The sequence below is a fragment of the Dromiciops gliroides genome, chromosome 1 (genome assembly GCF_019393635.1).
Source record: "Dromiciops gliroides isolate mDroGli1 chromosome 1, mDroGli1.pri, whole genome shotgun sequence".
Classification (NCBI taxonomy): Eukaryota; Metazoa; Chordata; class Mammalia; order Microbiotheria; family Microbiotheriidae; genus Dromiciops; species Dromiciops gliroides.
In genome coordinates, this window is record NC_057861.1 from 688,381,909 (window position 1) to 688,394,625 (window position 12,717).

Genomic DNA, 12,717 nt, shown 5'->3' on the forward strand with positions numbered 1-12,717 from the left:
TATTGAAGAGTGCAGGAGTACACTGCCACCTGGGCCTGGCTAGGAAACAGTCTCTGTGACAAGAGCAAGAAACAATAGATAAGCACTAATTTGTTAAAAGACAAAGTCTACCAGGAAGACCTGTGACCTCAGGAATTTCCTGCCCCTGACATTAACCATCTAGGTGACCTTGGGCAATTTATTTCCTCTCTTTAGGTTACATTTTCTTCATCTGTGGAAAAAAAAAAAGGGCAAGGGAAGGACACTTACAATAGATGATCTTTCTGATCTTGACCTGCTGTAACAAACTGTAGGCATTTCTTCTTCTTCTTTTTTTTTATTCCACTTAGAGTTGAGCTCCTAAAAATCAATCTTATTCTCCAAATTACTGGCTTCAAAAATAATCTACTATACCTTGGAAAATTTGGGTAGTTTTTGAGGTCCGAAAAGAAATTAAAAACAAAAAAACACCGAAAACCCCCAAATTTGCTTCAATCAGCACATAAGGTAAATAGTCTTTGGGACTCTGATATGGTAACTTTCAAGTTTTTGATGTTTAGAATATAAACTCCTCAGATAAAAGTTAAGCACCTTGAGGGCAAGACCTGTTATATTTTTGTCTCTGTAGTCCTCCTAGAGCATAAAAGGCACATTTAAGAAATAAATCATTGCTGGTTGACTAGGAAAGAGGGAATTTCTCAAAACAAGAACCAAATAGAGTCCCCCTAATTTATACCTAAAGATTATAATAATTTAATTGTTCAAGAAAATTTATTTTAAAAACTCATAGATTGAATTCAGATTGTATTTGCTTAAGGTACAGAATCAGAAACTTCTTGTGGCAAAGAGACTTTCCTTGTGACAGTGAGTCACAAAATATACACAATAACTAAAACAGTGTAAATGGAATGAACAACCACATATCAAAGAATCAAAAATGACTGTAACAAAATTATACAGATCAAGCTGAAACAGAATGAAGTGATAAGAGAGGACACCCCCCAATCTACCCTTTAGTGGATGTGAGAGTTCCACAAGTGTTACAAGTTGCATATACTTTTGGAGTTTTTCAATGTATAGATTAGTTTTGCTGATTTTTTTTCCTCTTAAAATACTAATTATTATATGGGATGTCTCTCTGGGAGGGAAAAAGGGAGAGATACTTGGGATAATATGATGATATAAGAAAGAAAAGATATTAATTAAAAAAAAAAGGAAATGGGTCATAAATCCCAAGAATTGGCAAGACTGTAGTGTTGAATAAAATAAGTGAGAAAATAATGGGGTTTGGGATCCCTCAGAGGCCCCAGCTTCAGGGCCTAACCCAGAGAGCCTTGCCTGATCTTTCTTAAGGCCAGCCAAGAGTCAGAGAAGTGTAGTTGGACCTTGGACTGTGAATACAGACAATAGAGGTTAAAACCACACCTACCTGAAAGCTTTTCCCCTCAGAGGGCCTGCCCTCCATACCCTGACATCAGCACATACTGGACCAGACCACCCTCAAGTCCTGTAAACCAACAGATTTGAACGATGCTAGCCAATTAGCTTTATGCAGTATAAAGGCCACCTCTCCTCCCGTCCTCAGTAAGCCTACACTAGCTGATTGGTCTCTTGGCCCTGGGACACGGAAGTAGCAGCCACACAGCCCATTTCTCTTTCTTTTCTATCCTAGATAGGCCTTCTTAACTTTCTGAGCCATGTGCTCTATATTTACTAATATTTAATATGCTTTAATAAATGCTTACTGCCCCAAACTGGTGTGTTAGCCTCTAATTTCTAAGTAGCACTATATCAGAAATCCCAGCTAAGTTCCCTACACTTGGGACATAGATAGGGCACCCCATAAACTTTTAATTGCCACAAATGCTGGTAACTAATAGAAATTCTAAGAAGTCCAGGCAGGGGCTTCTGACTAACATGAGAATGGAAAAATGGGAAAGAATCCATTTTCTGACTGATCCCTTTAGTTAACATACAATGACAGAGTTCATAGATGGTCACTCGTCTATGATGTCTTCTAATCATGGGTAAAGCTCATCTCAAGTATCAGGTCAACAGAGTTTAGGACTAGTTAGCATGTCTTTAATTTTCTTACAAAGGCACTGACTGTATGGAGCCCTTACTTCCATTTGGCACTCTCTCTCTCCCCATTGGCAGAATACCATGCCTGGATCACTTCTCCTACATGCTTTTCTGCATACATATGCAGCTATTTGCTCACTGAAACCAGTCCCCATAGCTTTGACATCATAGAACTGGCCTTTTCTCTTTGACCAACATGCAATCAAAAAGCCACATGCATAAATGTTTACTTAAGAAAGGCCCTCAGATATATCCTAATGATGGCTCTTGATGCTTCTGTAATGGAGCCAATGCTTGAAATTAATTCACTTCCTCTTCATCTCCATATTTCAGAATCTTTGTCTTCCTTTTGCTTTCAAATGAGGGATTCTCTTCTCCTTGTCTCCTTCCCTGTTCCCAATTGAAAGACTTCCTTTTGTCCTCAGAGAACTATGTCTGGATGGTTCCTTTGTAGCCATCGATCTCTATATCATATATCATATATCATATATCATATATCTATATCTATATACTTTTTCTATTTCGCTCCACAGGAGGTAAGCTCCTTGAAGGGATATGCTACTATATTTTTTGGTTTATTATCTGTATATACCTCATGAGAGGCACCATGGTGAAGTGGGTTAAAGTTTGGCCTCAGAGTAAGACGTGGGGACTTAAGTCCTATCTCTGACACATTCAGAATATGTGGTCTTGGGCAAGTCACTTAACTTTTCAGTGTCCCAGGCAACTCTAAGTGACAAGAAATTACAGAAGAGGAGCTGATCTGCATTGGTAGAGGGAATTTCCTCGCTGAAAATATCTTCACTGAAGAAATCACAGACCTACCTCTAAATCCCAGCATCTTGTGCCAGTAGATAGACAATGAATGTGGACTGAGCTGAATGAGCACCTTTGCCAGTTTTCAAGGTTTGGCTGATGAATAGCAACAGCAGCTCAGGACTGTAGAGCACTCTAAAGTTAACAAAATCCTTGCTTTACAACACTTTTATAAGTACAATAGTGCAAAATATGATTAATCTCATCTTACAAATGAAGAAACTTATGCTCATAGAGATTATGCTTATTTACTTACTTGCCTAAGGTCACACAACTAGCAAGGAACAAGGCTGAGACTCACACCTGCATCTTATGTCTCCAAGTCCATTCCTCTTTCTACTATAACCACTGCCTTCTTCACCTTTAGTATACCCTCCTCCCTGCATGTCATTTTCTTGAATTTGTTTGAGGAGATAAAATGCCTGGAATCTCTTCTTCCAGTCGATAACGAGGAGATGATAGAGCTCTTCCAAATTCGAACACAGTCTGACATTCAGAGTTCATTAGTTTTTCTACATCATCTAGGAATCAGAAAAATGGTGACCTCTGGTCTCTTTAGCCAGCTGCCTGGGGTCCAGACTCTTTCTGTGGCCATATTTTAGAAGGCTATATAAGGATTGCTTGGTCCACATATTCCAATTGCTGGCTCTCATTTCTCAGCTTCAAACTATATGGAAAATTTCCAATTATATTGAGCTTTTGCACAATCTGAAAAAAATAAAACCCTGACATATAAATACTGTCTTACTCTGATGGACTTGTTCTCTAGAACCACGTATGAGCTTGTAGTCCCCATCTCTTTCTAGTTAATAATAACACCTAGCATTTATAGGGCACTTTAAGCACTTTAAAAATATTTCATTTTTATCTTGACAAAAACCCAGGGAGGTAGATGTTATTATCAGATGAGGAAACCCTGGCAGACAGGGGTTGTGACTTGCCCAGGGTCACAGAGATATTAAATGTGTGAAGTTGGATTTGAACTTGGGTCTTCCTGACTCCAAATTGGGAACTCTATTCACTGCACCAACAGCTCCTGGTGAGGAGTAGCCTGCTAAGTGACAAAGTTTCTGGTCACAACCACCCACAAAGTCTTTTTTCGAAGGCAATGTGAATTGCAATCTGCAGCGGTGAAAGGAATATCCACCCCAATGAAACTGTGGGTCCCTGAAGGACTGAACTATTGATGTACTGAATCTTTTATGGAAATGTGATCTATCAGAAGAGCTGAAATACTTTCCACAGAATACTTAGAAATTCCTAATATTTAACTAACCATGAAGTGGAGGGAAATGTAGAATGGAAAAAACAAAAGGAAAGAATCAAAAGGGGAGCCAAAGGGGAAGAGATTGAGTGGGGTGGGTGAAAGGAAGAAAGAGTATGAGAAGACTAAAAGGGGAATAGACTAAAACATTCAAAGTATAAGGGAAAGTGAGGGAAAGGAGAAAATAATTTGTCAACTCTGGACATAGGCCCTTAGCCCTTAACTAAAAGTAGGAATTTGTGAGTTCTAGGGGAACTAGAGTCACTCTGAAGCTTTCTTTTATTAAAAAGAAAATTACTTTATTGTGTTAATTACGAAAATATATGCAAAACAGCCATGGGTCTGGGATAGCATCACCTGGAAGCAAAGGGGCTCTTCTGATTATGGCCCTATAATTCTATCACAGGAACAGCTTTATGGAAGTCAGGAAGCATAAATGTTTTTCATAATTAAATCTTTGTCCAACATATATTAGTCCACAACTTGAACATTCCAGATGACAACTAGAACACTACCTATCCAGTGACACGTTGATTAGGAGGAAAGAAGTACCTTTAATCACAAAGTTGCATCCTATTTAAAAACAAACAAAAACCATCACTCTCTTTGTGATATTGTATGAAGACACACTGGGTACACAATATGATTTAATGGCAGATAGATGGCTGTTTGCTGCTTTCTTTCAATATGTAAGTTGGAAAATGACTGGAGCACGTTAGGATAGTAAATTACTTAAAGTAATTAGATGCAAATTAATTTTTACATCTGCTAGCTTTAAAGTCCAAAGAGCAGAGGTGTAGCAGAGTCAAATGAAGGAAAAACTGAATTAGACTATTAGAACAGGAAGGTACTGTTAAGGGTTAAAATTCTAGCTAAACTGTCTAAAATATCTAATGAGTGGTCGCCAATAAATTATAAGCTTTAGCAAGAGTTAGACTTTTAAGCATTTATTAAGGAGAATAAGAATTTGGTAAAGAGAGAGAGAAAGGCCTAGATTCCTATCTATTAAAGGGAGAGCACATTTCTAGCTCCCTTCTCCGCCAGCGTCCTCAGGAAAGAGCCCCAGAGTCAGCGCCAGTCTCTTCCTTCCTCCTCCCACTAGTCCGCGTCACTTCCTCCCGCCAAAGAAAAGACTCCTGGTCTTGCCCTCAAAGACCTTCGCTTCATGGGCAGAACTCTTCTACAGTAAGTATCCAGCAGGTGGCGTCATTCCAATCGTTACAGTACCCTCAGAGCCCTTCCCCCCGCCCCACAGCAAATTGAAATGACTCACCAAGACTGCCTAGTGAGTGAGGAACAGACCAATTTCTGGTCGCTGCACAAGTCTCCTAACTCTTGAGTGGTCCTTGATTCTTTCAATTCAACTTAATCAATAATATTTATTAAGTGTTAGCTGTATATAAGGTTCCGTGCTATGGGTCGGGGATGAAAGAAGATGAAAACAAGACCATTTCTACCATTAAGGGGCTGACTGCTACTGGAGAGAGACCACACACACACATACACAGTGACAAAATAAAGGAAAATGGAGGGAGAAAGGACAGCCCTCAGATCAGAGAATGTGGCACATGGCTTGAACCTGGAATTCCAAAAAGGGTAATTCTAAAAGGCATAGTGTGAGGTAGGGAGATGCATTCCAAACATGGGGATAAGGAGATGATTTGAATAAATGCATGGAGGTAGGAGATACAAGTATTAAGTTTGAAGAATTGTTAGTTTTCCAGTTTTGCTGGAAAGTGGATTTTGTGAAGGAAGTAGTAAGAAATAAGACAGGGAATGTAGCTGGAAGTCATTCCCAGGAGGGGTTGATTGAAAAATGTTCATTTTTATACTGCAGACACTGGGGAACCACTGAATATTTTTGAGGATTATAGAAGGAAGAGACTAGAATGAGGGAGACTAATTAGAAGACTGTAATAGAAGTTCAGGTATTTTATTAGAAGATAGGAGCGGATATACTTTCAACAGAATACTCAGAAATTTCACGGCCTGAAGTAGGATGGTGTATGTGCGAGTGGTAAGAAGTGGACAGATATGAGAGACATTGTGGGAGGAGTGCAATCAACAAACTCTTATGAAGTGACCACTCTGTTGCTCAGATAGTCTTCCTGGCTCCCACTCTTTTGTTTCCCAGCTACTGATCTTTGTCTAAACTGATTTTTCTAATTTAATCTCTGGCTCTCTATGCTGATGCTAATTCCATGTTCCTCCTGAGTTGACCTCCACAGACTATACTGCTGGCTCACTACACCTTCAATACCTACCACCCTCGACCCCTATCTAGCAATATGCCTAGTTCTGGCTTTCCAGGCTAGCCCGATTTTATTGTGGCCAAAGTTTCAAAGTGACAATCCCTGTGCTATACTTCCTAGAATTAGGGTATTTCTACTTCTGTTACCAAAGTTGCTGACATCAAAGCCTGTCCATGTGACATTTTCTTTTCATTGACAGAGGTCTCTCCAGATATGTATATAACCATGCTATGCGTGCTGTAAGTGTGAAACAAAAATATAAGTGGGCTGGTGTATGATGTAGGAAGCCAGGAAAAATAGAAATGGGATAGTTTGTGATATTCCTAAAGAGCAAGGGATAGCATCTCATTTCATTCTCCAAGTGTGATGCCTACCACTTTTCAAGCAATGAATTCTTTATAACTTAAGACTTACTGTTTAGTAATCTGCAGCTTTCTTGAAAGAAGTATCGATGAGGTGAATACAATATCCCGTTGTACTGCCTTTCCTGCTCATGAATATTCCCTCTCTGATGGCATACTTTCTGTAAGTGATCACCTTTCACAAAATTTTGGCAGAGCCTGAAAAATCGTGGTTGGGGAATTCTAATCCCAGTTCTGTCACTCTCCTGCTGGTAAGTCACTTAGAATGACTAATAGAAATCTATAGCTAACTGGCTCGAATACCGCAGAATCTCAATGAATTTCATGGCTGAGAACCTTAGATAATATGTCTTCCTTGCTCGTGTGACAATCTACCTGATCTGATACCAACCATACAATCTGCAGGACTTGCTCTGGACTCAGATAGATCTGGGTTCAAATCTTACCTTTGATGTGTACTACCTGTGTGACATTGGGTCACTCAAGTTCCCTGTGCCTCAGTTTCATCACCTATAAAATGAGTGGGTTGGGCTAGATGACTTTTGAGGTTTGTGCCAGCTCTAGATCTATGTCCTGATGATCTTAAAAACATCAGAACATTTACCTTCCGGTACCTTCTGGTAAGGTACCTTCAGTGTGTATGATTTGTTTCAGATGTATAATTATTTATTTGCATGAGCCCAACATAAAGAAACCATATCTGGGGATCACTGTGGAAATTACTGTGCATGACTAAGGAAAGCTCTTTTGTTTTCTAGTTAAAAATGGGATGAGATAACATTTTTGTAGAAAGTTATATGTATATATGTCATCTCTCCCTTTAGTGTGTCAGCTCCCTGAAAGTCAAGTCTGTTTCATTTTTGTCTTTCAGGTACTGATGCTTAGCATAAAGACTGGCACCAAAGAAGTGTTTATGAACACTTGTAATCGACTAGATAATTTTACTCTGTTTTTGTGGATACAGCCTGTGGATGAGGCCAATCTCATCTCACGTCACCTTAGTGAATATCCATCTCTCTCTCTCTCTCTCTCTCTCTCACTCCCTTCCACACCTGTCTCTCTCGACATAAATATATGCACACATGTACATGTGTGTCCATACTATACTTGGTATGTATACACAAACACCATATATAGTATGTGTCTATACAAATATACATGTATGTATATATACTATGGAAATATTTACATACTAGTGTCTATATAAATATACATGTATGTATATATACTACAGAAATATATATATGTGTGTGTGAACATCACACACGTATATATAATGTATATGAATGTATCAGGAAGGCAGGAAGACATGAGTTCAAATCTGGCCTCAGATACTTGCTAGCTGTATGACTCTGGGCAAGTCACTTAACCCTATTTGCCTCAGTTTCCTCATCTGTAAATGAGCTGGAAAAGAAAATGACAAACCACTACAGTATCTCTGCCAAGAAAACCCCAAATGGGGTCACAGAGAATCATACATGTCTGAAATGACTGAACAACAATAATCTAATTATTTATCTCCAAGTTCTAAGCACTAATCGTTTCTCTCTCTATCAAAGTAGACTGATAATTATTCTGTAACTTTTAGTTTTAGAGTGAGTTGTCTGGGCATTGTGAGATTAAATGATTTGCCCAGAGTCACACAGCCATGATAGATGAGAATAATCCTAACTGTAAGGACAATTTTTCTTTTTTTTTTCCCCCCACCAAGTTATGTTGCATCTGCAGAGTTTCTTCCCAGGAAGCTCATGAAGCTGGGCCAAAAACTACTTATCCTTGGGGCAGGTAGGTGGTACAGTGGATAGAGCACTGGCCCTGGATTCAGGAGGACCTGAGTTTAAGTCCAGCCTCAGACACCTGACACTTACTAGCTGTGTGACCCTGGGCAAGTCACTTAACCCTCATTGCCTTGCCCCACCAAAAAACAAACTACTTATCCTCTCTCAGGAAGCACAAAGTTGTACCCAGGAACCTCCCTAAACTCTAAGAGCCAAAGATACCTAAGGTAAGTAGGGATGAAAAGATTCCTAGATATTCTTTCGTGTTCCATCTGAAAAGTGTTCAGGAATTAATGGCATATTAATGACATGAGTATGTAATATAGGAAAGTGGCTTTCCTCATCACTTTCTTTGAATACAACATGACATTTTTAGTTCCTGATGCCATTAATAAGACATTACTGCCTGGAGAACATGATCTCAGATGTTCAGGTGACATGGGTTTTTCAGCTTCCATGGAAGTATGACTCACCTCAGATGAGTAATCCCAGAGTCATCATCGCTTTCACGTGAAGCACTCCTCAGGGGATGGAGTCTGGCAGCACAGGTCACATCTGTGTCAGTAGCATCTTCCTGATCTAAGGCCCACTTATCTTTTGATTTCACACTATCATTTTGGGAATCCAGAGAAATGATGTCTGATGGTGAGCTCATGACTCCTGAGTCTTCAGTAGTTGTATCTTCAGATGCAAAACAGCTGCTTACAGATGCTGTCTCTTCTACCTCAGACAGCTCGGTGATCACACCATCCATAGTACAATTACTACTGTGGATAAGTGGCAGGCTTACTGAATAAAACATATTAGAGATAGTTAAATTTAAACCATTTCCATTTTTCATTTCCTAATAAATATCACACTCATATGCCTTATTAATCTTATATGAAGTTTGGAATTCAAGCTGCTCTGTCTAAAATAAGACAATTGCCGGAGCTAAATTTTAGTTTGGAATAAAGCTCAATAGAAATTGCCTTTGGGTGATAGGAGAATTTGTAGCAATATATGTATGGATTAAGCTTTAAAAAGATATTTTTGAGAGATGTTATTCATGAGCTCTTTTGACTTCTATTTATTTAGATCTGAACTCTCACTATTTAAAAATTACCACATTAATGAAAATCTTTTTGATATATCCAATTAAATGAGTCAATTGGAAAACCTTTTCAACAACTATGGTTTGTATAAATTTCAAATTTCCTTATTTCCCTTCTTGGGCCTCATTTCGTTTAGTAAAAGAATTAGTTTATAGGCTAATGAAAATTAAGGTACTTAGAAATGTAAGTGAACTTAGAACTTAAATAAACCAAGGCAGACTTGTGAAGAATATTTCATATGTAAATGTGACATTTTGACCTTAAATATTAGCCGCATATTCAGCTTTCTTTTCATTTTTATTTCTGAGACAGTTCCCACTTTGTCTAAAAAGGAACAATCTTGTGAGAGAAACTTTAAGTGAAATTAAATAAAATAAAAACTAAAAAAAAAAGTCTCCTTGGCTGAGGTTACATTGCCATTAAGCACTGAAATTGATTCCTGACAGCAGAAGCAATAAAATTCATAGAGTTACAAATCACTCTTAAAGCTCTAAGCTCTGGCAAACATTAATATTAATGATTGGGAACACTATGGCAATTCTGTCCATCTATCTAGCTATTTGGAGATGTTATTACGTTATCCTGACCTGATTTTTATTACTGGGGCTCTACGGGCTTAAAGATCATGGAAAGTCTTATGCAAAGTGGAATCCGTTAATAATTTTAGTAATAGAGGATAGAACTAACATCCAGGTCATATTATAGGAGAGCCATTATATCAGTCTTTATTGTACACAGATGTTAGGTTTCAGGGTACTTGATTTAATCAGCACTGTATCAGAAATCATGCAATAAGAGCTGTTATAATGCATTATTTTTTTTAAGCATCCCAGGAACAAATATTTAATGAGCAAACAATATGTACAAGACACATTAGCATCTTTTAAGGCATGATCTCTTTAATCATATACTTTAACAGTAAAGAAAATGGGTAATCATCATTTATGTGATCAAGAACATTTCAACTAGAATAACATGACTAAGGATATACTACTAAATATAATCAATCTTTAAAAAGAGGGAAATCCACTGATATGTTGTTTTTGAAACTCCCAGATAAATATAGGAAATAAAAGTAGAAGCACAGTATCTTAAAAAGTAGTCATTTCATAACAGATTTGAAAAAGTGAAGAGCAAAAGACACAATGGACAGACAGATTTTTAAAAGGAAATGTACAATGCAATATATATGAAAGTAACAAATAATGTTACCATAGCATTTAAAAAACTTTTTGGTACATGGCTCCTAACTGGAGTGCATTATGGAAATGAAATATGGCTACCAGCTTATACATCCCTAAATATTTTCTTCTAGTGATTTAATGACAAACTCTCCCTCATTGGCTGGCTGCCTGAATTTCTATATGTATAGTCTATAAATCAGTATTAAAATGTCATTCTGTGTTAAATCTAATCCCTAACTATAGTTAGAAAATGTTCCTCAATGTGTTAGGGACTCTCTCAAATCCAGGACAGAGATGGTGACAGGTTGGCTAAAATTGTCTTGTAATCTTTATCCCTTCCTCCTGTGTAATTTAAGATTCTAAATGTGGATTCTAATGTGTTCCCCCAGTTTGGGGGAAACTGACTAAAAATCACTGATAAAACGAGTTTAGGTTTTTAAGGGTTTATTGGAAAATAGAAAGAAAAAGATTGAGAACAGAATTCTAACAGCCTGGCATTCCTATCTTTCCTCAAATTTCCTGTGAAGTCCTCTGCCGCCACCACCATCAAGTCCGGAAACCAAAAAGCCAGCGCTCTCTGCGCAGGCTCCCTTTCCTCCTTCCTGTCTCCTCCCAGACCATAGGAGGCTCCTCCAGTTGATTGGCTGGTAGACTTGATAGACAGCACCCATGAGCAAGCGTCATTTCCTGACGCCAAGGAAAAGCCACAATGCCTCTGAGGCATTTTCCTCATGGTGGAGCTCTCCACAGCAAGTCTCCAGTAGGTGGCGTCATTCCAATCATTACACTCCTACACCCTTTCTTTCTCCTGTTCTGTTCACTTGCTTTTCATGCTACTGAACAATTTGGTCAATTATAACTTACAAATTTCTTTTCCTGCCTTTCCAGTTTTTAGGCCTTTTATTTTTGTCCTTGAGCATGAAGGGGCAATAAGAACACTAACTCATCTAGGAAGAATGTGACCTTCTTGTTAAAGACAAAAGGAAACTTTTCCCTGTCAAGGTAGTCAGCTGAACTGTGAAAAATCACAACTACAGTAGGCAAAAATACCCAGCATCCATAGGTGTACGTACATAATTTTGGAAGTGTATATAAAGCATTTCCAAAACTCTTGATATAGAGTTTCACCAGCTTCAGGGTGACATAAGGGAAAAAAGAGAAAAGTCTCTTTTAGAAAAATTTTATATGATCCAGATTCCCCACCCACCCCCATTTTCCTAACCTTGTGCTATTGGCACAAGTGATTTTTGCTTTTATCCATTAGCATGGATTTAAAATAGAACAAAGATACGACGTAAAATAAAATGAAACTTAAAAAAAAAACATTGAATGATAGATTTGCCTGCTAATTAGAAATTTAAATAGCTTGGCAAGATTCTCCTTAGTTATTTTCTATTTTCTCTCTATACTTTTAACATTAAGTCATGACTTCTGGTTGGTGTCCTGCTATGTCAGATTTGGTTTTTTGGTACTACTATGTCTTACTGCTGCACTTTTTTTGTTTGTTTGTTTTGTTTTTTTGCAGGGCAATGGGGGTTAAGTGACTTGCCTAGGGTCACATAGCTAGTGTCAAGTGTCTGAGACCGGATTTGAACTCAGGTCTTCCTGAATCCAGAGCCAGTGCTTTATCCACTGCACCACCTAGCTGCCCCACTGCTGCACTTTTAAAATTAATATAGATCCTTATCTATTTGCTACTCCTTTACTCGAGATAAGACTATTCTTCACCTTCTTTGTGTTTTCTTGTTCCTTGAGTTCTCCATCTTCTCTCATGACCAATCTCCCTGTGTGTTTATTTTACTTGCTGCTCCGACTTTATGACTTCTACCTTTGTAGCTTCTCACTAGCTACTTACTACCCTAGAAGTTCTTGCCACCCTGAACACCCCCCCCCACTCCCATTCCTA

General features: G+C 38.3%; 1 protein-coding gene across 1 annotated transcript in view; it reads right to left on the reverse strand.

The window, feature by feature from the left end:
• COBL (cordon-bleu WH2 repeat protein) overlaps positions 1–12,717 on the reverse strand; it is a 366,578-nt gene that overhangs the window by 54,008 nt on the left and 299,853 nt on the right. Inside the window, exon 13 of the mRNA XM_043972590.1 lies at positions 9,007–9,322. Coding sequence (XP_043828525.1) covers positions 9,007–9,322 — 316 coding nt within the window. The remainder of the gene's footprint in view (positions 1–9,006; positions 9,323–12,717) is intronic.